This window comes from Psittacula echo (assembly GCF_963264785.1).
Source record: "Psittacula echo genome assembly, chromosome: 1".
Taxonomy (NCBI): Eukaryota; Metazoa; Chordata; class Aves; order Psittaciformes; family Psittacidae; genus Psittacula; species Psittacula echo.
The window spans coordinates 1,562,385-1,587,067 of record NC_137735.1 but is presented as its reverse complement, the minus strand read 5'-3'; the positions used below and the strand labels follow the sequence as shown (position 1 = coordinate 1,587,067).

Genomic DNA, 24,683 nt, shown 5'->3' with positions numbered 1-24,683 from the left:
CAGGGCTCCGGCCACGGGTCTCTGTCCCTCGGGGGGCCGCCAGCACCCGATCCCCGGCTCCCTCCGCCTCACAGCGCCTGCTCCGCGCTGTCCCCTCCGGCTGCCCGGAGCCGCTGACACCGCCCCGGGCGGCCGCTCCCCGCCCCTCGGTGCCGGGCTCTGGCGGCGCCGGCGCAGGCCGCGGCTCGCCCCCAGCCCGCACTACATTTCCCGGCGTGCCGGGCGCGGCGGGGCCGGCCCGCAGGGAGCGGAGCGGGGCTGAGCGAGAGCGGAGCAGCGCGGGCGGCCCCGGCGCTGCCGCTGGCCGGGGCGGGAAGGGCCGCGCCGGGGCGGGCGAGGGCAGGTGTGGCCGGCACGGCGCAGCCCCATGGAGCGGGGGAAGATGGCGGAGCTGGAGAGCCTGGAGACGGCGGCGGAGCATGAGCGGATCCTGCGGGAGATCGAGAGCACCGACACGGCCTGCATCGGCCCCACGCTCAGGTGCGGGGCGGGGGGGCTCGGGCGGAGCTCTCTTGCCGCTCCTCCATAGGAACACGGGGGGAAATGAGGGCGTTTTAATGGTTATATTGAATAGCCGTCCCTGCGGAGCGCCCGCAGCCCCCGGCCCGCCCCTGCCCGGCTGCCGGGGGCTGGAAGCTGCCGCCCTTGGCCTGGGTCGCTGCGGGGCCGGTTCGCGGTGCCCCTCGGTGCTGGTACAGGAGGGGAAGGAGGGCGTTTTCCAGCCCTGAACGCGGAATCTGGCCACGTTCTCATTGCAGCCCATCGCCTGCCCTTCTGGTCGATTTCTTGTCAGTCTCGCAAATACCGTGGTTAATTGTGAAGCCGCGGGTATGGGGACAGTTATCATCCTGACGCTGGTATGAGTTAATGCCTCTGTTTGCTTAATGGAGCCTTTGTTCTCCTATTAAGCATCTAGTTCCCGGTGGTTCTTGCAGTATCCTTCAGCTGGGAGAACCGGCAGCTTCATCTGTGCTAAGTGCCGAGCTCCTGCCCCAGGGCGCAGAGGGATGAAGCTGCTGCCCAAGAGCGCTGCGCCTTCCCTTTCCCTTCGGCTTCTTTCAGCGTATCTGGATCTGGCGTCTCAGCCTTTTTGGGTGTTTCTTTGTGGATGCTGGTTAGGGTTTTGCAGCAGACATGCACTTCAGGATGGCTTTCCTGCTTCTTCTGTGTTAATCAGGCTGTTTAAGTGAAGCCTGTGCCTCATGAGCAATCACCTCATTTCTTACCAAATGTGATGTTTTAGGTAAGTTATGCACAGCTGTCTACAAGTATTGCTCCTTCTTGAGCAAGCTGCTCTAGTGGAAGGTGTCCCTGTCTGTGGCAAGGGTTGGAACTGGAGGAGCTTTGAGGTCCCTTCCAACACAAACCAGTCTGGGATTCTGATACTGTGATCTAAGTCGTGTTCCTGCTAGCCAGACTCTGTACTGTTGGCTCCTGCCTGCACAGTGATGCTACATAATGACTTTGGCAAACTGAGACACCTCATCCCTCCTTCCTCCTCTTTAAAGTAAAGCAGAAGTTCTCCAAAGAGCTTTATATCAAAACCAATGTGCATTACTCTGAGTGCTGAGCGAGTGTATGTTATCCTCTGGAAGGTTGCTGATGGAAATGGGTTGAGGGTATTTACAGCTCATCATAGCTAAATTTATTGGGCTGTGAGTGGGGAAAGGTGCAGTTGTGTTACTTGGCTTCAGAATCTAAATACTTGCATTATTGCAAGCTTAAAACCTGGTGCTAAGCTTTGTCATTCAGTCCTTTGGCAGTGCTGTTGCTTTCACCTTCCTCTCTCAGCTGCTCTGCATCAGCCTAGGAGCTGCTCAACTGGAAATCTCAGTGCCAGGTGGGATTGTTTCCCTATAAACAGCCCTGGAGAGCTCCCTTCCCACCCCGTCCGCTGCAGCCCTTTGGTTTCTTTTCAATAGCCAAGTTTTACAAAGTCATGATGTGAAATGACTCGCATGGCTTTAAAAAGCAATGGGTTTAAGCTGTTTGACTTGCATTGATACTGCAGTGAAAGGCAAAACCCACCGGAGCACTGGGTTTATCTTGCTATAGGGTTGCCCATTTCTTTAGGTTTTCTGACTTCTTGCAGTTTTCTTTCTGGAGTTCTCCTGCGAAAGCTTTAAAGGTAAATTAAATGAGAATGGGATTTATTAAAACTGAAACAACTGGTTCCAATGTCTGGGAACTGCCAGAATGAAGAGCGTGGGTGGTGTTTTTCCCATTTCATAGAACCGAGTGCAGTTGATCTTGTTCCTTAGTATTAAGGTTAAATGAGGAGTTTGGCTTAATGTCTATCTGCATACCCACATTAATAACAGTTTGAGACAGAGAAAGGGTTGTGCTTGCCTATCAGTGAATGGTACTTCGTCAGGAGTGTTATTATTGATACAAGCGTAAGCAATACCTGCTCCAAGCACTTTCAGAGCTAGCCCAGCTCAGGGTAAACACGATGTGCTGGAAAAGAGGATGAAGGAAACTTCATAAAAGGGTGACTCACTGGTCATAGGCATCATGGAAGAAGTGTGTCTCCAGGAGCCAGGCTGGCTTCCCTTTGAGGAGCAGCAGTCCCAAAGCATGGTTCAGAAACAGGCAGGGCTGTGGGCCCCTGCTGCCAGCCTGGGTTTGTTCATGGAATCACACTTTTATCAGTTCCTGACTTGGCAGAGTGAGATATTGCAGCTCCGTGGTGTCCTGGGGCAGTGCTCGAGGCTGACTTAGCCCAGAGAAGCTGTGGCTGCCCCATTCCTGGCAGTGTTCGAGGCCAGGTTGGATGGGGCTTGAAGAAACCTGCCCTAGTGCAAGGTGTCCCTGCCTGTGGCATGGGCTGGAGCTGGATAAGCTTTAAGGTCCCTTCCAACCCAAACCAGTCTGGGATTCTATGAATTGCTATTATCAGAGGGTGATGGAGGGGTTAAGATGTTAAATTTAAGGTCCAACTCATTCATCTGTCTGTGTGGGTTTGTGTTCCACCCATCAGGGAGAGCGTTTTCTGCTAGACAAATAGCAAGTGTAGTAATTCTTGCCCTGGGGCAGGGGAAGGCAGAGATGCCTTCTTCAAGTCCCTATTTTTCTGCTCTGTTCTCGCTGTGATTCTGGGAGTCAGCAGCCGGGACTCCATTGTGCTGGGTGCTGGGCAGATGTGGGATGAAGCCTGGCCCTCCTCATGGAAAGGAATTTCATCCTAAATATAAAATAGGAGATGAGGGTGCGTGAGGAAATATTGCAACAGCCTCTATCTGTGTGATGAGCTGTGCTGGTCTCATGTCCTGCTGTGCTCATGGCTCTGATGCCAACCCAGTCTCTTATTTTCTCTATTATATCTACCAGGGAACGTCGTTGTGTTTGAAGGACACTGAACAAGTTAAGTGAGTCTTTGCGGGGTTCCCCTTGAGCCTGCGATGCTCCTGAAATCAAAATAATCCACTTCAGGATGTCTTTCCTGCTATTCAGCCTCTCCTAATTATATCCATTGCTCCGAATTCCACTTCCTTCTGCTGTTCTAATTCCTCTTTTTCCTCTTGTGTTACGCTGCTTGGTTTTGCAGAGTATTTTTGGCTTTCCTCTCTGTATCTCGGTTTCTAAGAATCACTTAATTCTGCAGGATCAGATAACGTCCTAGGGAAAGAGAAAACCTCTTTCTTGCTCAAAACCACCTCTTGGCTGAGTTGTGACACCCGAGTGCTCTGATTTTTATTGCACCTGGTTGACTGATCCAGTTTGTTGCTGTTTGAGGAACTTTCTGCCCACTTCATCTCCTCTTTAGTGATGGGAAGCTGGTGATGTTCTAACGGTGGCCACTGTAAGTGAGGATGGATGGGTTGGAAACCACAGAGGATGCATCTGCCCTCTGTGGTCTCTAATCAAGGTTACTCTTGGGGATAAGGGTGATCCCTCACCCAGCTCATAACAGCATTTCCTGAGCACTGAACTACATAAATATATATCACTTTGGGTATGTAGAGATTACTTTATTGCCTGGCTGAGGCTGTTATACTTTCTTCTGTGATTCACTTTTCTCCCTTTAACTTCTTCCATAGCTGTTTGTATAGAATATCCCACGTTTTGTGCTCTACTCCTGGATTACCAATGATTGACTCAACGTGGCACAGAATAAAGGAGAAGCAGTGAGGTTACCTTGTGTGAAACCCCATAAATGTGGGCTGTATAGCTACAGCCACTTCTCCCTGTGCTCAGCCTGTCATCTAAGGATGAATTTGTGGGATTATCGGAGTTGCTATTCATTTAGAAGCGATTCTTGGTTTTGGCTGGGGATGTTTTGCTGTCCTTTCCCATGCAGCATCCTTTAACACCGGGTGTCTTCTCGCCGTTAAAATACCAGCTTCTATTTTCAAGTCACTTCTTAGTAATCCCGCTTTGGTTTTACAGCTCGAGCTCTGCAAGCCTGTCGCTCTTGAAAACCTTCTTCCTGCTCTCAAGCTGCATTTGCAGCCTTTTGAAGTCACTGAAGGGTTTTTAAGCAGCATTTGATAAGCTAAAAACTGCAACTCCATCAGTCTGGCTGCACAGATGTAGTTACAGTATCCCTGTGTCTCCTCACCACTTCAGAAGCAGATACAATTACGCTGATCCTGGAGCAGTCTCCCGCTGCACGCTGGGACTGGAGAAGCTCGCATTCCCTCAGTGTTTTAACGGGAATTACTGCTTAATGCAGAGTTGTTTTCTCGGGAGCACTGCATCGTGCTCCTCGTTGCTGCATCTGTACCTTTGTGCATGGTTCTCCTGTGGTGCGAGCTGCTGGGGAGCATCAAGGCTTGCAAGTGATTGTTCTCTGGGGCTGCCTGATTTCATGGTTGTTGTCCTGCCAGCTTTTGTGTCATCTGCACATTGTATCATCAGGCTTTTTGGTTTTCCTTCTCTTTCTTTGATATATATCTGCTTTCTGGATTGTTCCTTAGCCCCAACCAGTTATGCTGGGAATTACCTGTGCCCCTTTAGAAATGTGGTATCTCAGCAATTAATCACCCTGTGCTTTTATGTGCAATTATATATTTAATAGGAGTTTAATATCTTCTAATTATGTGTGTTCAGAGAGATTACAATGTTGTTTGACCCAAGAATGAAATTTAAGCACATTTAATGGGGTAGCGTTTCTACTAAGCAGCTCTTGACTGAGATTAAAGCAGGACTTGTAATCAAGCTCTGTTCCCTAAATCCTTTATCAACTCTTCCATGACTGTGCCTGGGATTAGCATTGCTCTGGCTGACCTGGAACCCTTTACTGGCAACGTGTCATGTTCACCCCCTGCCCATAATGTCCCCCATGCCCAGGTTCATCTTAGACAGTGGAGCCAGAGGCCCTCAATTGCCTTTAGTTATTTTTCTAAGGATTCTTGGTCTTAAATGCTTGCCAAACACTGTTCTCATTTGGGGCTGATGGATGTAACAAAGCTCATCTCCCATAAGGGACATCACCGTAGGCCCTTCTTGGTACCTTTAGGCTCTGGCTGAAGGGATGATGTTGGCTGATGGGGATGACATTGAGAGACCTGAGCTTGGATGTGGAAGAGCCAGAGGTGCTGTTGCTGCAGCCCAGCTTGCTGATATCATTGGGTGCTACCTTAAGTCCAGGCTGAAGCAGTGAGACAGTGCAAATAGCAGCAGCTTGTCTGAGGTCCTGACTCCTGAACTGGTACTGATGACCTGGTAGGGGATGTTCTTTGGTTTTCTTCTATAGCTTCAAATGGAGCTGAGCTAAAACTGTTACAGCCCTGTTCCTGTGTCCTTCAGGTTTCTGGTGCTGAATAGGGAAAACAGGCTTTGCTTTTAGACATTTTAGACATTTAGACTTATGGATGGGGTCCAGCAAGTGCTGGGGCTCTTGTTTAGCTCCTCTGAACTCCCCAGTGTCTCCTAGGCTGAAAGTTGTAGCATTAGTACAAGCCCTCCTGGCTGGAAAACAGATCTGGATGGAAAAATAAGCCAGCTAGAGAATGTTTTGCTCTAATACAGCTGTGTTTCAATGTGTTTTGCTGTGTGGTGGCACAATTACTGTTTCCATCCCAGAGGAGAGGTTGTGTGGGGATGGGAATGAGGCATTCAGTGGTGGCAGAAGTTAAGACTGAGTCGTGTCCAAGCAGGCACTAACCTGCTGTGTGCTTCATGGTCCACAGTCACGGGCACTGATACGGGCTTGGTCAGGCTGCCTGCAGTGACGTGCACATTGCTCCTCATGGTTGGGGCTATGGGGTGTGTTTTGTTGGGCAAGAATTGGCTTAAGCAGTTTCCCATCTTCCATTTGCTCTTCCCAAGCGTTGGGGTGGCGCAGCATTCATGTGGGTGCTGGAACACAACCCTCCCCTTTCCCACCTGGTTTGTGTTATGGTTTTCCACTGGATCATCTCACCCCAGCTGCATCCTGGGCTCATTTTGTGGCTTCCCAGTGTCTAGACTGGCACAAGGGATTTGGTGGCAGGATACTGGGTCTGGGGGCCAGCTGTGCTATTAGACATCTAATGTCCTTGAACTTGGATGTGTCCTTCTGCCATGAGCTGCCTGCGGTTCCTTCACCTGGTAGAAGACTGTTTTACTGGGTTGGGGAGTGTAACTGGTTTGTGGTGCGTTGGATGAGCATGGAAACCATGACCCAGTAAGGAGCAGGAGCAGCAGTTTGAGCCGTCTGGGTTGGGTGTGAAGAACGAAGCCTGTCCAAGCTGGTCCTAATCTCTGTTCCAGTGGGTGAGATGAGGATAATGGTCTGTGTTACAGATGTGAAGCGAGGAGTAATGACAGGCATCTGGCTTCACATATTCCCTATTTGTGTTTTGGAGTGGAGGAATGAAGAAGGCACAGTGTCCTGATCACCCTGGGGACTGCCTTTACTGGTGTAGAGGGCTGGGATTGCTGTGGTTTGACCTTCAGCTGAGCCTGCCTTGGGTGAGGAGAGGGGAAGGAGACCTTTGGGATGAAGTGAACCTTCTGTTACACACGCTGGGCTGGTTAAGAAGTGCCTCCCCAAGGTCTTGGGCACAATAAGAGTTGAAGAGCATCTGAAAATCTCACACAGTATGTGCAGATCCCCTGAGGCTGCCTATGGTGAGAACCTCATGTAACAGAGCTGAAACCAGCCTGAGCTGTTCCGACTTCTCACCCTTCAGCTATGCCACGCGTCACCTTGGCTCCACGAGTCCCATCTCTACAGGCCCCGTCCCTTGGTTTACATACAGCAATTCATGTGAAATGCCAATTGCCAGCAAAGCAACACAGTGAAGAAATAGCATAGAGTGTCTAGACATGAACTGTTGGCCACAGGAAGCTGCTTGTAACAACTGTGAATCGTCTGCTCATAAAAGCCTCGCAGGATCTTTTGAAGCATCTTTCAACCCATTCTCCTGCCACCCAGACAGGGAAATCTCCTGAAGATGAGCCTGGGTCTCTGTTCATATGTACCTAATTAAGTGGCTTTTAAAAGCCAGTTCATTGCAGCACTGCTTGAATTGGATTAACATTCCCTTCTGGTCGGGCTGATGCTGTTCAGCTCCAGGTTTTCTGCTGGGGAGGAAGAAGTATCAGCAGCTCCTGGGAAATAGTCGGGTATTGGTGTTAATGGTGTGTCAGGAGACGGACTGGTCTGGTTTCATGTGCAGAGCATCAGGGATCTCTGCCTGAAGGTATGATTTACTGAATGAGCTCAGCTTTATGGATACTTTCTTGTCTGCCGCACCTTAGCACTGCAAACAGCTTTGAGGTGGCGAGTCCTTATCGTTGATATAACCCTTCTTATTTCAGTCTGCACCTGAAGGGAGCAGCTTGCAAGACTGTTCTGCTCAATTATTTATACCTTGGATGTGCTTGGTCTTTCTCACAGAAGCTCATTCCTTTCTGGAATCGAATGAATCACTGTGAAAGGACAGATGATCAAATGCCTCTTCCTGTTCTGTGGGATGCGGTCTCATGTCTGGGCTCTCAGTAGCTCCCTGGATTTATAGTCCTGCTTATCCTCCGGGCACCTCGTCTGCGATAGCGTTGAGGTAGTGAGCAAAAATGGGAGATTTCCCTTGAATTTTGGGGAAAGGCTGCTCAGTTCCTCACTCCTGGGGTCTTCTGGAGTGGTTACTCTGTATGAGTGAGCAGTATTTCATGTCGAGCCGCAGCTGAGCTCATCTTTAGAGCTCTTCTCTGTCCTGTCTGTGATGCGGTGCAGAAGAATAGCAGCTTGGGAGTTTGGTTGATGACCCTTTTGTAGGCAGAGTCCTGTGGCATTGAAGTCTACCCAGACTGTCCTTTCTGTCCTGCTCTTTCGGATTCTGCTTTTATTGGTTTAAAGGGGTTTTTTTGTTCTTTTTCTAAAAAGGAAGAAAAAATGGTTGTTTAGTCCTGGCTATGGAAGTGCACTAACACTGCCTGACTCTTCTTCCCAAAGGAGAGCAAACACAACCTTTGAGAAAGGCCTGAAAAAGGACTGGGATTGCTTAACCTGGAGAAGACAAGATGGGCACACAATTCATCTTCATGTGAAGAATGGACTGTTGAGAAGATGAAGAAAAGCTCTTCTTTCATAGCTCTGTGCAGGCTGGGATGTGGACTACAATTGCAGCAGCAGGGATTCAGGATAGATGCGAGGAAGTGCTTTCTACCTAATAGCTGAGGAAATCGTGGAAGCGTTTGTACTGGTCACATCAGAAGCTTCTCTTCTTCATTGTCCCATCTCTGACGGTAATGAGGAGTGGGTGCTTAGTAATTGAGATACAGAGCAAATAGGGACTGGAAGCGCTTTGGAGACTTTCAGCACGGTTTATAGGGCTCTGTTCAAGAGCTTCCCGTGGATCTTTTCTCCATGACTGTCCTGTCAGCATTTTGCTGTTCTCTCCCATTTTACAGTGATGAGTTCTGCTGTTTAATTGTGCCTTGTGTATTCCTTTAGGGTTTCAACTTGGTTTTCTTTGTTAGGAGAAGGTCTGGGCTGTCACAAAGGATTACAAGAAATAGTTAAGTCATGTTTTTTCCTGCCTTCCAAACTGAAGGTTCTTAATCAATTCATTCTTTTCTCCTGGTAAAGCTCTTTTGAATTGCTTATTATCCCTGTTGCTTTTCTTGGTATCTTCTCTCATGCAACTATCACCTTTCTGCGGTGATGCTGGAAAGATCAGAGCTGCGCATCGTGATTGAGATGCAGATTCACAACTTGAGGTGGGTGAAGCAGCGCAGTGTTGTTCTCTGCTTTGCTTTCTCTTCCTTTTCTTGCAGCCTCTGTGCTCTGAGCCAACACTTGTGACACTAGAGCCACAATACTGCTGGTGTCTCCTCCTCGGTGGTGGTAGTTAATCTGGAGCCCTTTGGTGTGTTGTAAAGGGTTTGTCCCTTGTTCCTCCCCTTGGAGTGTCCTGCTTCACATTGCTGACACTGAGCTTCCTGTGTCATTTTGTCACCTGATATTCGGTGTTGTGAGATCCTTTGCAGCTTTTTGCTTTGGAGCTAAGCCAAGTGAATAGTTCTGCGTCCTCTGCTAAGTGTCATCATGATGTTCACTCCCTTCTGCAAGCACTGTGAAGCACACTGGCCTAGAGAAACATCACCCATCTATTTCTCCCTTTGAATTTTAATGCTGCTGTTAGCATTTGAGTGTGTTAGGCTGACCAGATCCCCCTTGTTACCAAGTCTGACTCCTTCAAAGCATGCTGGTGAATCAGAAGTGTGAATGCCACCCAAGGAAGTTGTTGTCTCCTTTGCTGTGCTGTATTCTACATGTTAGCTGACTGTTTCATAAGAAGGACTTCTGCTTTGCCCAGTCACGGTCAGTGCCCTGTAGCTTGCAGGATTCTTCATGTGCTGCAGAAGCCGCTAAAGAAAGTGGGATCATGTTTTCCATCTTCCACTTCAGTATTAGTGATAGGTTATTGCTGACCTGTGGCCCGGCACTTGTATGTGACACAGCTTTAGTGTTCTGGAGTAAATACAGCTGTTCATTTCATTGACCCCCTCTAAGCATAGAATCCCAGCCTGGTTTGGGTCGGAAGGGACCTTAAAGCAGATCCAGCTCCAACCCCTGCCGCGGGCAGGGACCCCTTCCACTGGAGCAGCTTGCTCCAAGCCCCTGTGTCCAACCTGGCCTTGAACACTGCCAGGGATGGGGCAGCCACAGCTTCTCTGGGCACCCTGGGCCAGCGCCTCAGCACCCTCACAGGGAAGAGCTTCTGCCTAAGAGCTCATCTCAGTCTCCCCTCTGGCAGGTTCAAGCCATTCCCCTTGGCCTGTCCCTACAGGCCCTTGTCCCAAGCCCCTCTCCAGGTTTCCTGCAGCCCCTTTAGGCACTGGAGCTGCTCTAAGGTCTCCCCTTCAGGAGCCTTCTCTTGTCCAGGCTGCCCCAGCCCAGCTCTCTCAGCCTGGCTCCAGAGCAGAGCTGCTCCAGCCCTTGCAGCATCTCCTATTAACTCCTCAGGCTGCATCAGCAATAGAAGTTTTGGGGTAGAAACTCCTCAGTTGCATCCATGGGATGCAGCAAACCATTTTTCCAGCCATTCCATAGTAGCATTTTCCTGATAAAGCTTCCACTCTGTTGCTTGCCATGACAGTCTCCTGGTGTTTCTTCTGATGTTTGAAGCAGCTGCTAGTTTTGCATGTATCAACTGATGAGCCTTTCACATGTCTCTTTTTGCGTGGATTGTTGGGCACGTGTGCTTAGCTTACTTAAAGTAAGTTAAAGTTAACTATTCTATGATTCTAACGTTGTGCTCTTTAATTTTCCGGAGTTGGAAAACTTGTCTCTTATCCCTTGGAAGTCTCATCCTGTTGTTTGACCGTGGTGCCTGAGGGGGGTGTGTGTGAATGCTTCAAGCCTTTCTTCATAGTTAGTGTACCGCTGCCTTGGAGCACATAATATGGCTTTTAAGCAGTTTTGTTGCTACCCACAAGCATTTAATACTTTGAGCCCTTCCTTTTTAATGTCCCTTATGGGTAGGGAAGAAACGAAGAAGCAAACTGTCTTTCTTCTTTGTAATGGTAAGTGATGGAAACGGTTTTCTCCCTGTTCCCACAAAGGTGCTTGGTTTGGGTGTTTCACCCTGACTGTTGCAGAGAGCCCATCATAGATACTGAGCACTTCAAAGGGTTGGAGCAGAAGCACTTTTGCCTACAAGAAAGGTGGAGAGGGGCTTGGGACAAGGCCCTGTAGGGCCAGGCCAAGGGGAATGGCTTTAACCTGCCCGAGGGGAGACTGAGCTGAGCTCTTAGGCAGAAGCTCTTCCCTGTGAGGGTGCTGAGGCGCTGGCCCAGGGTGCCCAGAGAAGCTGTGGCTGCCCCATCCCTGGCAGTGTTCAAGGCCAGGTTGGACACAGGGGCTTGGAGCAAGCTGCTCCAGTGGAAGGGGTCCCTGCCCGTGGCAGGGGTTGGAGCTGGATGAGCTTTAAGGTCCCTTCCAACCCAAACCATTCCACGATTCTGTGGTCCCCATCATAAACTCAGGTGGTAGTTTTGGTGGGTCAGTATCTCTGTATTCCTGCTGGACCTCCTGTTATTCCACTTCTGCAGATCAACTGCCTCATGTGTGTGACACTCACGGCATTCACAGTCAATGTGTCCAAGCTTCTGGGTGAGTTTATCCCACTCCCACTGGGATTGAGGAGCCACAGGACTCACTCTTACTGAGAACGTGCTGTCGCCAGTGCTGTTCCTTCAGCCTGGCTGTGCCTGCTCTCCTCCGTCAGCCCTAGTGCAGTCAGCAGGCTGTGGGCTGGGTTTGCTGTTGTGCAGGATGCTGTCCATGTTCTGCCTCCAGCACCATAGGTTAAGTGCTAGAGTTTCATGAAATAACTAAAAATAGGAGTCAAGGCTTCTTGTTTCCTGTGGCCGCACCTTAGGAAGTAACATCCTCAAATAGAATCTCTAGATGCAATTTTGGGTCATTGTAAAGAATTGGTTCTTGGTAGTACCCAGCCTGTTTTCCAGATGCCCTCTGCCCTGTACAAGTGGGAATGTGCAGTGTGCCTGTCTGCTGGAATTCCTCTCTTTGCTTCCAGATCTGTTTTGGGTTTGAAAATCAGTGTATGGATAATTCTCTCTCCTGCTGCATTTGCCTTAGGGCTCATAGTTTGCTTGGCCAGGACACACACACACTGATTTGTGCTCTTTCAGTCACTTAGCTATGAAGGAGCTGAGCAGCATTAGCGGGGGGAGAGCACCAGGAACAAATCCTGCTTCTTCTCAGCCATAGCTCTTAGGAAAGCTGAGGATGAAGCTAGTTCCAGTTGTGCTTTTTGGGGTGGACTGATGCCTTTGGGATATTAAACGTCAGGCAACAGTTATTGAAAGGTCCAAACCTGCAGAGGTGACTGTTTTCTTCCTTACATCTCTGTGGCACTTTAGGCTCTTGTCTAGCAACCGGTTACCTGACTTAATGTTTAACAGCTTGCCTCTGGCCTGAGCATCCAGTGGGTTGTGAACGTGTTGGTGTCACTGAGCACATGAGCTAAGGGGAGAGGCTTTAAGGGCGACCTGACCTGTCTGCCCCATTCCTGGTGTCAGAGCAGGGCTGTCAGAGCTGATTCCACTCTGTTGCCAGCTCTGGGGGTGGTGACGTGTCCTACACAATAGATAGTGCTGCGAGCACACGTGTCCTTGCATGCCCCAGCTGGGTGAGGAAGAAGCCTGAGGATGTGCCCTTGGGTGTATTAATAGATGAGGATTTAGCTCAATGGCTTTGTGACGAGCTTGAGAGTCTCAGGCTCATCAGCAGCTGTCCCAGTGAAAGCAAGTGTTTCTTGTGTTCATGAAAACCAGAAGTGACACAGACTCATCTGGGTGGTTTGAGTTGGAAGGGACCCTAAAGCTCATCCAGTTCCAACCCCCTGCCACGGGCAGGGACACCTTCCGCTAGAGCAGGTTGGTGTGCAGGGGACCAAAGCTCCCTCATGGTTGCTGCTGTGCTCCATTCTTGATGCCAGGAAGGCGAGGATGCTGGCAGAGCTGCAGTAACCTCCTCTGCACCGCTCCCCCTGCACCAGCCCACTCATGATTCATGTGTGTCCCAGAGGAGGTTCAGTTTTCCATCTCAGCACTGACGTAATTCTTTGCCTCCCTTTCTGTGACAAATCAAGCTTCAAACGTCTCTCCCAAACTGCGAGCTCGCTGCTCTCCCCCTGTGCAGAACCTTCTCTGGGTGTTGGGGCTGAGGATGCTGACACAGCGAAGCAGGGTGTGTGGCTCTGTCTCAGGCTTAACTATGGACTTGCTTGGAGTGTTGGGCTCACAAGAGTGAGCAAACAGAATCTCCTCCTTAAAATCTGTCAGTGACGTTAAGAGCTTTGCCAGGGCTTTCATAAAAGGCTCACTGGGAAGCCAAACTTGTTGTTTTTTTTGTTTCCCCTCTGTGGCTGTCCAAGAGGAGTAGAAAGGGAAAAGATGAGTGTGAGGAGTGTGTTTTCCCCTCTGCTGAGTAATGAAGAGCTCGAAAGTAAGATAAGTTGATGGAAGGGTACCTGCGGGAAAGCTGGAGAGGGGCTTGGGACAAGGGCCTGTAGGGCCAGGCCAAGGGGAATGGCTTTAACCTGCCCGAGGGGAGACTGAGATGAGCTCTTAGGCAGAAGCTCTTCCCTGTGAGGGTGCTGAGGCGCTGGCCCAGGGTGCCCAGAGAAGCTGTGGCTGCCCCATCCCTGGCAGTGCTCAAGGCCAGGTTGGACACAGGGGCTTGGAGCAAGCTGCTCCAGTGGAAGGGGTCCCTGCCCGTGGCAGGGGTTGGAGCTGGAGGAGCTTTAAGGTCCCTTCCAATATAAACCAGTCTGGGATTCTATGAAGGAAAGCAGCAGAGGCTAAAGCCACACAGTGATGGTCACCTCTGTGATTCCTCCTCTGAACTGGTAGCACAGCATGGAACATTGTGGTCCTGGTAGGATATTTGTTTTGTTGTTGCCCTGCAAACTGGAAATGCTGCAGCCTGGCTACAAAATGTGTCTTTTCCTGGCCCAAATAGATGGGGCCATTTCTGTTCCGGAGCAGACAAGCTGGAAATGGGAGTTTTCCAATTTGTCCTGTGCTTGTGGGCTTTGCTACAGCTTTGGATTTACCTCACAGTCCCTGGGAATCTGTATGGCACCTTCCAGGGACCAAAAATGAAGGCTGCAGTGATGGAGACCCGGAGCAGTGGAGTTGATGAGCCAGGGTAAAAATGAAGTGAGAAATAACTGATATAAATGCCTTGGTTTTGGTAAGCTGAAGCAGGTTTGGGGCCATACAGTGCTAATATAGGTGGATGGCTTCTGTGTGTCATAGACTCACAGGCTGGTTTGGGTTGGAAGGGACCTTAAAGCTCCTCCAGTTCCAACCGGCTGCTATGGGCAGGGACACCTTCCACTAGAGCAGGTCGCTGCAAGCAAAACCACCATGTATTAAATCAACAACTTCTTTCTGTATACTCCTATGTGGGTCCTGTTGTTTGCTTCTTGGTTTGGAAGCAGCAACTAGAAAGGAACATCTTTTGTTGGTACCCTGCCATGAATTGTTGCGTGCCAGACAAGCGAAGCTGCGCTTTATTTGGGAAGGAGCTCCCAAATAGGTGCTGGAAGGGAGCTTGAGGGATGACACATCCACTGATGGCAGTAAAACATGTCCGGGGTGTTGGTGGTTTTGCTGAAGCCTCCAATGCTATTGTGTGTCTTCAGGGGAGTGAACTCTTTTGCCACAAATAGTTGCAATAGGAGAAACCCCACCAAGTCTTTTATTATCAGCTTATGGCCCTGCTGGCTATTTAGTTGTCTGCACTTTGTCCGTTTGCTTTGTCTTCTTGTCTTTTAAACTAAATATATGGAAGTCTGAAGTTAAGGACAAAATACTCCCTCCTGCGAAGCACAATCTCCTTTCATTCCTCTCCAGTCCTTCCCAGCTCTGTGCAAAATAACCTTGAGATAAAGTGTGTGTTGTTTCCTTAAACCCAGCTGTCCATTGGAGATACAGGTGAGGTCAGACTCTGGCTTTCTAGCAACTAGATCCAAAGCTAGATCCAAAACTAGATCCTGTGAAATAAGGTATAAGGTTGTAAGATACAAGGTTAGATTCAAGGCAGAAGCTCTTCCCTGTGAGGGTGCTGAGGCGCTGGCCCAGGGTGCCCAGAGAAGCTGTGGCTGCCCCATCCCTGGCAGTGTTCAAGGCCAGGTTGGACACAGGGGCTTGGAGCAAGCTGCTCCAGTGGAAGGGGTCCCTGCCCGTGGCAGGGGTTGGAGCTGGAGGAGCTTTAAGGTCCCTTCCAACCCAAACCAGGCTGGGATTCTATGAAATGCCTACAGCTGGGATGTGGAGTTGGTCTTTGTTCGCACTTCAGGCTCATGTCTTTAGGTTGGGTTTCTTGGCTGGATCTCTGCATCTCATCCAGGACAGGTTTTGGTCATGCAGGTTGAAAGCATAAACCCAGGGTTTTTTTTGCTCTTTTTTTAGTGCTGCTGCTCACATTTGGTTCTGCTGCAGAAGTGTAATGTGTATGATGCTCAGCCTGAGGTTAACTAATCCTGATTGGGCTGGTTAAGCAGTGCTTTCATTTTCATTGGAAACTACAAATAATAATAAATGACAATTGAGTTGCAAGGGCAAAATACGAGGGACATGGGTGCTTAAGTGCCTGTTATAGAATCCCAGAGTTGTTTGGTTTGGAAGGGAGCTTAAATCCCATCCAGTTCCAACCGCTGCCACGGGCAGGGACCCCTTCCACTAGAGCAGCTTGCTCCAAGCCCCTGTGTCCAACCTGGCCTTGAACACTGCCAGGGATGGGGCAGCCACAGCTTCCCCCTGACTGTGCTAAAAGCCTTCAATCTTTAAGGTGTTATAATAAACCCATATTTAATTACACACGTGGCTAAAACTGTGATGCAGAGGCTGCAAGTAGTGGCAAGGACAGAAAAATAAATGGAAGCTGGAAATAAAAGCAGGAAGCACGAGCTGGGATTCAACCTGGCGCAACCCCAGTGATGCCTATTTGAAGAAAAACTTGCCTTTGAGTGTCTGACAGCATATACAAATCTAAAACTTCTTGTCAAGAGGAGAATATAATCCGAACCAGAGCCCTGATGGGAACAGAGCACTTGAAAGGTGCTGCCAGCGGGGATTTCTTGTAGAGAGCCAGTTGCTTTTGTGTTTGCACCCTCTTGTGATACACAGTGGGTTTAAGGATGAGGGATGTACCTGCTGCTCTGCCTGCAGCCTCTGTGCTGCAGGGCTTGGCACACTCAGGTCTTCAGCTTGCTTTCCATAGGCGGAGAGGACGTGAGGAGAAGGGAAGTCAATACTGGAAGATGGGGTGGGATAGGAGAGCTCCAGGGAAGGGAAACCACCTCTAGAGATTGAGACTGCCTGAACATCTCATACACTCACTGAATGTTGTGATGCTTCTAGCCCTGAAATGTGCTATTAATTGTCAAATGGTGCTTGCAAGTCTTGCCTGAGAAGATGCTTCATTCGAGCTCTACATCCCAGCTCAGTCTCAGTGAGGGAGGTTGTGGCAAGGGCACCGAGACTGCCTGGCAGGGGATTTCTCAGCCTTCTAAAGCAGAGAGCTGCCGGAGCAAGCTGAAGCTGCTGTTCAGACTGGATTGCCCCCAGCTTCGTTTGTTTTATGTGTGTTTGCTCAAGTACACATGCATAAATTCAAACAAATGTGCTTTGCTGAAAGGCTCTGAGGGAGTTTTTTCATGTTGGAGTGGAATATACTTGACTGAATTACGAGGGAGGAGAGGAGAGCGCTGCTGTCTGTGTCTTTGACTAGCAGTAAGTGAAGTTACGAGGATGAAAAGAGCGGTCCTGCAAAGGCCAGTTCAAAACCCAGGGTGTTTATGTCCTCCTGCATAACCTACATGACACATAGGACTGATTTACTAGGTCTTTCTCCATGTCTGAAGCCTGCGGCTTGGTCTTCTGGGGGATCATCCCCTTCCACAGGGATGGCAACTGCAGCTCTCTGAATGAATTGACAGATGGAGGTGATCCTGCCCCTCTACTCTGCTCTCGTAAGCCCTCACTTGGAGCATTGTGTGCAGTTCTGGTGTCCTCAACATAAAAAGGACGTGGAGCTGTTGGAACAAGTCCAGAGGAGGCCACGAGGATGATCAGGGGCTGGAGCACCTCCCGTATGGAGCCAGGCTGAGAAAGTTGGGGCTGTTCAGCCTGGAGAAGAGAAGCTGTGTGGAGACCTCAGAGCAGCTTCCAGTGTCTGAAGGGGCCTACAGGGATGCTGGGGATGGACTCTTCATCAGGGACTGTAGTGAGAGGGCAAGGGATAACGGGTTCAAACTGAAACAGGGGAAGTTTAGATTGGATCTAAGGAAGAAATTCTTTCCTGTGAGGGTGGTGAGGCACTGGAATGGGTTGCTCAGGGAGGTTGTGAATGCTTCATCCCTGGCGGTGTTCAAGGCCAGGTTGGACAGAGCCTTGGGTGCCATGGTTTAGTGTGAGGTGTCCCTGCCCATGGCAGCGGGGTTGGAACTGCATGATCTTAAGGTCCTTTCCAACCCAAACCATTTTATGATTCTATGCAAGCGCTCTTACCTCTGCCAGCAGTGCGAGTATCCCTATTTTCTGATCGATTCCTTGGGAGAACTAGCTTAATCTAGGAAGAGGCACAGGACTACGAGGTATCTGAAAGCATTTCTTCAGCTGTGCCATATAGAGGTATTTTTCTTCAATCCTCTCTGTGAATTTGTGAAGGTTTGACCTTGGCATCCCTGCAATCTGCTTGGGAAGGAGAAACACAGCCAGGCAGGGGCTGTTGTGGCTGCCCCATCCCTGGCAGTGTTCAAGGCCAGGTTGGACACAGGGGCTTGGAGCAAGCTGCTCCAGTGGAAGGGGTCCCTGCCTGTGGCAGGGGTTGGAGCTGGAGGAGCTTTAAGGTCCCTTCCAACCCAAACCAGTCTGGGGTTCTATGACTGTGCTGCCGCTCCAGCCTGGCCCCATGAAGGTGAAGACCCACAGGCTGTCCCAGAGGTGCTGATAACACAGTTTCCATCAGGCCCTGTTGAAATCACTGGCAATTAGCATGGCCAGCAAGGGGGTTTTGTGACCTGACCATCTGCACACTGGAGTCTGGAAACCCAATAAACCCCTTGACAACACTCTTGCACATCAGAAATAGGAGCTGGTTTGTAACAGAAAACCACTTCTGTCCCTTTTCCTGTTGAGCTGCTGCCCAGGGATGACTTTTGCCACAAAAACTGATGTTTTTTCAGTGTTCCTTTTCTCTTTGGCCCCTACTTGCAGTGTGTCTGCGTGATGGGATGTTTTACATCCAGCCCGTCAGCTGATGGTGTGTAGTGGGCTGCGTGTTCCCGTTTTCCAGCAGGAACACATCGCTATTGGCAAAGCTTTAGGGATTTTTCCCTGTGTTTGCTCAGAAAAGGTATAATAAAGGAGCAATTTGTTTATTTTCAGTGCCTGATCAGCCAGGAGTTTTGGGAGAAGCCAGCTCCTGGGTGGGGAGGGATGATCCAAACAGATGAATTCCCATCCAGAAGCTCAAAAATGCCATGAAAACAACAGGGACGCGACATTGGCAGAGATGCAGAGTTAAATGTGCTGTGTTCAGGGTAATTGCATTTTGGAATGGTTTCTCTCAAAGATGAAGTTTGACATGTAAGATTTGTGGTCTGCTTGCCCACCATTTGGCAGCAGGGAATGCAGTAGGTGTGCTTCTGGAGCTGGCATGCTGGTGTGTGTGTTCCTTCTGGCAGGGCTGGTTGTTATTGCTCTGTTAGTTTGTGGCTTTCAGGATGTGTCATTGAAATTGAGCAAGGAGAAATGAAAGGAGAAAGAGGTTCTGCAGGAGAGATGTCACAGGGGCATTGGTGTGAGGTTGTAGAATCATATAGAATCCAGCCTGGTTTGTGTTGGAAGGGACCTTAAAGCTCCTCCAGCTCCAACCCCTGCCATGGGCAGGGACCCCTTCCACTGGAGCAGCTTGCTCCAAGCCCCTGTGTCCAACCTGGCCTTGAACACTGCCAGGGATGGGGCAGCCACAGCTTCTCTGGGCACCCTGGGCCAGCGCCTCAGCACCCTCACAGGGAAGAGCTTCTGCCTAAGAGCTCAGCTCAGTCTCCCCTCTGGCAGGTTCAAGCCATTCCCCTTGGCCTGGCCCTACAGGCCCTTGTCCCAAGCCCCTCTCCAGGTTTCCTGCAGCCCCTTTAGGCACTGGAGCTGCTCTGAGGTCTCCCCTTCAGGAGCCTTCTCTTGTCCAGGCTGCCCCAGCCCAGCTCTCTCAGCCTGGCTCCAGAGCAGAGCTGCTCCAGCCCTCGCAGCATCTCCATGGCCTCCTCTGGGTTTGTTCCAGCAGCTCCGTGTCCATCTCTGGACCCTTCACTCACACAAACTCTTGCATTTCTCTATTCTGGGACTTTTTTGTACTTTCAAGCATTGCAAATCAAATGCATTTGCATCTTTACAATAATGAGGAATTCCAAGCATTTCCCTCTTCCTGGTGAGTTGTTTCCTCTTCTGTCAAGAGGATTTGGATGCAAGCGGAACTGTTTGGTTCTGGCATTGTGACTCATGGCTTCCCTCTGCTATCAGCCTACAGACTGGATTTGATACAACTGTATTGTTAAATCTCTGCTGCAAGCCCTTCGTGGGAATACTTCTCCTTGAATTCCATTTCTTGGACAATGTCAGTCCAGAGAAGGGCACTGGAGCTGGAGCAGGGCCTGGAGCACAGTGTGATGGGGAAGGGCTGAGGGACCTGGGGGGTTCAGTCTGGAGAAGAGAAGGCTCAGGGGGACCTGATGGCTCCCTACAAGTGCCTGAGAGGAGGATGGAGCCAGGAGGGGCTGGGCTCTGCTCCCAAGGAACAAGGGATGGGACAAGAGGAACCGGCCTCAAGCTGCACCAGGGCAGGTTTAGATGGAGCTGAGGAACAATTCCTGCCCCAGAGGGTGCTCAGGCATTGGAACAGGCTGCCCAGGGCAGGGCTGCAGGCACCGTCCCTGCAAGTGTTCACAGCCCGTGGAGACGAGGCCTCAGTGCCATGGGTTAGTGGTGGCCTTGGCAGTGCTGGGGTAAAGGTTGTATTTGATGAGCTTAAAGGCTTTTTCCCACCCAGACACTTCTGTGACTCTAAAGACCCTGCAGTGTTGATCCATTGGGTTAATCCGTAACTCATTGTCCTGTTACTTGTCTATTGAGCTCCAAGTTTTACACCAGCTCCTTGTTTTGTGCTTTCCAGCTGTTACATGTAAACCTCATACCTACACACACGTCTACCTATGTATGTGCATATGTTCTGGCCTTTGGCTACAGGTGCTGTGGGGTCTGACCCTTCTCTTGCCTCCGGAGATTCCCTTTCCCGTGGGCCATCTCAGTAGCCCTGCTGTTGCTCCACGGTCCCCCCGTGCCTGTTGTCAGGCTGGAGCCGAAGCTGAAGCCTGTTTTTCCCTTCACGCCGCCTTTCCACTGCTCTTTAATGAGCTCTTGGCGTGCTTTTCCCTGCATCTCCTTCATGGGGGGGGTATTCTTAGAGCAGCTCCGGCCGTGTAAAGATAACGCCTCAGTCGGGAGCTTCACCATCTGAACGAGCTCAGAATAGCCATTCTCAAGGGATGGGTGGAGGAACACGTGCGTGTGAGCGGCCGGCTCCGTGCGGCTGCTCCACTGACCTGTGCCTCATTCACTGGTGTGCTTGGGAACTGCGTGAGGAGAGGTTATAGGGGAGTTGGATGGTTCTTTGGCTTTTATTCCACCCCCACCATCCCATCTGTGATGGAGAAGAGGGGCTGGGAAAGCTGAGGGGTGATGTGGGGACCTCACTGAGGTTTGGAGATGGACAAAACCTCAGTTTTGGTGCTGAGAGCCTGGTGCCTATGTGCTATAGCATCTCTATACCACCTCTCCATTGATGCTGCAGCATCAATGTAGCTGGAGTCTATTCTCCCTTATTTAGGATCCCATTGGATAGTTTTCTCTTGATGTGCCTCACCAGGGCTTCATTCCAAACCCAAAGTCTTCTGTAAAGGCAGGAGCTGTGTTAGCCTGTGCTTGACTAGCATTAAACTCAACTAAGCCATGATTCAAAGCTTTGAAACATGCCTTAAATTCATAGATCTTGGATCTTAAGCAAACCATGTTTTATGCCCTAAATTCATAGCTCTTAGACCTTAACTAAACCATGTTTCATGCCTGAAATTCATAGCTCTTAGACTTCAACTAAGCCGTGTTTCAAGCCTTAAATCCATAGATCTTAGACATAAACTAAACCATGCCTTAAATTCCTAGATCTTAACGCTGCAAGGTGCCTGTTTCGCTGCCTTTCCCACGTGCATGGGATGGGTGAGGGGAACAAGTCCCTCTCCAAGCCAAAAAGGTGGGACTCATAAATTGTCCTGATCTAATCAGGAGCCCTATTTTTACACATCCTGTGCTCTGTGTGTCTGGGTTTTTTTGGTATGTTTTAAATGCTCTGGTGTTTTTCCCCTTGCCCACTTCCCAAACAGGAAAAGTCAGGGCTTTATTTTTTCCTCTGAAGGAAGACATCTCAACCGCCCCCATATGTTGACAAGCCAGAGGTGTAAATATACGAGAGATAGGGTTTGGCTCTTTATGCTTCACACAAGGATGAGGCTTAAAGAAATCTCTTCCCCAGGACGTGGTTCATGAAGCTCCCCCAGTGCTGGAGGTGAAGTAGCTTCGCAAGCTGAGCTTCCTGGGGAGAATACCCTGGGATAATTCATTGCCTTTGTAGGGTGATGTGCATGTGGTGAGCTGCCCTTCCTTCCCTTGGGATAACGCTGGGTAATGACAAGGGAAATTGCTTGCCCAAAGTGCTGGGTGCACCCCCAGAGCGTGAGCAGCAGCTCAGGGAGGGGATCCTGCCCCTCTGCTGTGCTCTGGGGAGACCCCCCCTGCAGCCCTGATCCAGCTCTGGGGCAGCAGCACAAGAGGGACGTGGAGCTGCTGGAGCGAGGCCAGAGGAGGCCATGGAGATGCTGCGAGGGCTGGAGCAGCTCTGCTCTGGAGCCAGGCTGAGAGAGCTGGGCTGGGGCAGCCTGGAGAAGAGAAGGCTCCTGAAGGGGAGACCTGAGAGCAGCTCCAGTGCCTAAAGGGGCTGCAGGAAAGCTGGAGAGGGGCTTGGGACAAGGGCCTGTAGGGCCAGGCCAAGGGGAATGGCTTTAACCTGCCCGAGGGGAGACTGAGCTGAGCTCTTAGGCAGAAGCTCTTCCCTGTGAGGGTGCTGAGGCGCTGGCCCAGGGTGCCCAGAGAAGCTGTGGCTGCCCCATCCCTGGCAGTGTTCAAGGCCAGGTTGGACACAGGGGCTTGGAGCAAGCTGCTCCAGTGGAAGGGGTCCCTGCCCGTGGAAGGGGTCCCTGCCCGTGGCAGGGGTTGGAGCTGGATGGGATTTAAGGTCCCTTCCAACACAAATGGGGCTGGGATTCTGTGACTTGAATCATAGAATCATAGAATAGCTAGGGTTGGAAAGGACCTTAAGATCATCCAGTTCCAACCCCGCTGCCATGGGCAGGGACACCTCACACTAAACCATGTCGCCCAAGGCCTCATCCAACCTGGCCTTGAACACCACCAGGGATGGAGCATTCACAACCTCCCTGGGCAACCCATTCCAGTGCCTCACCACCCTCACAGTAAAGAATTTCTTCCTTAGATCCAATCTAAACTTCCCCTGTTTCAGTTTGAACCCGTTACCCCTTGTCCTATCGCTACAGTCCCTGATGAAGAGTCCCTCCCCAGCATCCTTGTAGGCCCCCTTCAGATACTGGAAGCTGCTCTGAGGTCTCCACGCAGCTTCTCTTCTCCAGCCTGAACAGCCCCAACTTTCTCAGCCTACCAGCTTAAAAAGCTTCAGAAACTGCATGGAGGGGATGTAGCTGGAGAGGACGTCACCTTCTCTACTCCAGCACCCCTCGCCTTCTGCTTTCCCTGGCTGACACCACAGTAGAGTTACAAACTGATATAAATCCCACTGCGGAACCATTCTTTGTGCACCCATTGGAGCTGGATTAGGCATTCATGGATGTAGTAACTTCACAGTGATTGTTCTGGCTTTGGGAATTGCCGGGCTGCTCTGAGTGTTTATGCAGGAGATTGATGGCCACGATAGGCCCTCCTGGCCTGGAAACGCCTGGCCCGTGTGATAACAAGCAGCTCCCCAACCCTAAGGCTGAAGAAGAGATTTAAGAGCCCAGCATTGCACGGGGGCCATTGGGTACTGCTCTTTGCTGGAGGCAAAGCACCCTGAAAAACAGCTCAGCTTCGTGCCTGCGTTTCTTTGTTTTCTCCATGTGGTTTCTTTTTCTTCCTTGTTAATTTTCCCTTTGGGGACACCGAGGTCCTTTGAAGCAAATTGGCTCCAGGCCTGAGACATTACATGTTGCCTTTTTAAAATTCCTTTTGCACTATCAGTTGGACACAGCATCCTTTGCTTCCTGTCCTAAATAACTGCAGAGAGCTGCTTTGTTCTGCCGTAGTGAGAGCTGTGTTTGGAGTAGCACATGGAGCTGGAGGCTGGAAACTCTCTAGGAACCCTGGAGAGGTGTCTCCATCATTCGGGGCTCTTTAAAATGAACTTCATGAGGAGCTGCTTCCAGTTTGGAATAGCTTGGTGGGTTTGAGAGCTGGAATCTTGGAGCTGTGCAGGCACAGAGCAGCGATGAGCAAGGGATGCTTCTGCATCCGTGCTGCCGCTTGTGATGTTCTATGAAGTGTGAGTGGTTGCAGGAGCTTAAGTGCTTAAGGAGCACTGAGCAAAGGGAACCTGAGCCTAGGAGCTGTCTGGGACCAGGAGGGATGAGGTTAAAGCCCTGACTGCAGAGATGAAGGTGGAAGAATGAATCCCTGCTTGGATTAAGGCACCTAAACGAGACCTTCATTTGGAAGTGTCACAAGAGCAGCCCTGAAATAGGTTCCTACTTTTGGTCAGCCAAATAGTCCAGTCAAAAGCTCACCGCCAGCCTCACAGGGAAGGACTGCCTGAGAGTTCGTCTAAATCCCCTCTCTTTCAGCTTACAGCCATTGATGACATCTTAGGCTCTTCTGTTTCCCTGATGTACTGGTTTGTCTCGAGGTCTCTCCTTTGTGGTTAGCAAAGGTGTGTTTCCTCCAGGCTGTTCTTTATTCACCAGGCTTTCTGAATCCGTGGTAAAGCTTGTCTCAGCCCTGGGGAAGAGGGGAGCTCATGGGGCTCTCGATGTGTTGCTGTGTAGCACCTGGTGCTGCTCAATTCAGCAGGACCATGGACTTGATGCTCTCCTGACCACGGGCTTGCACTGGTTTGGTAGCGCCGGTCAAGGCAGGAAAGGACCAATGTGCTGTGCCTTTCTCAGCCTCCCACCAGAGCTGTCTGAGCAGCATCGCTTTCACATCAGTATTGGTCTTGTTTTAAGGGTGAATTGGTTGATCTATCTGCCCTTTGCACAATACAGCTCATAAACTCCTCAGCCAAGGCTGTGACCTTTGCTTGAGCCTGAATACAGCTTCCAGTTGAGATGAGGCCTCTTTGAAGAGATGCTGTGATGGAAAGTTTGTCTTTCTCGATTCTTTATTACTAGAGGATTATTCTTATTGCTTGCAACATCCTGCCTTGTTCCAAATGGGAGTTTGCCTGGATTTGATTCCTGGGTGGACCAAGTCCTGCTGCTGAAAGCACTCCCATTAAGTAATATTAGTGATTAAATACTAAATAATGGTAACAGATCGAGTTACTTTATACACCGACTCCTTTATTATTCTCTTTAAGCCAAACAGATGGCACTTGT

General features: G+C 50.3%; 1 protein-coding gene across 2 annotated transcripts in view; it reads left to right on the top strand.

The window, feature by feature from the left end:
* Positions 1 to 367: 367 nt before the first annotated feature.
* EXOC6B (exocyst complex component 6B) overlaps positions 368 to 24,683 on the top strand; it is a gene marked incomplete at both ends in the record, with an annotated part of 302,342 nt that continues 278,026 nt past the window's right edge. For both annotated transcript variants that reach the window (XM_080627686.1, XM_080627685.1), the window contains one exon: positions 368 to 480. In XM_080627686.1, coding sequence (XP_080483812.1) covers positions 368 to 480 — 113 coding nt within the window. The remainder of the gene's footprint in view (positions 481 to 24,683) is intronic.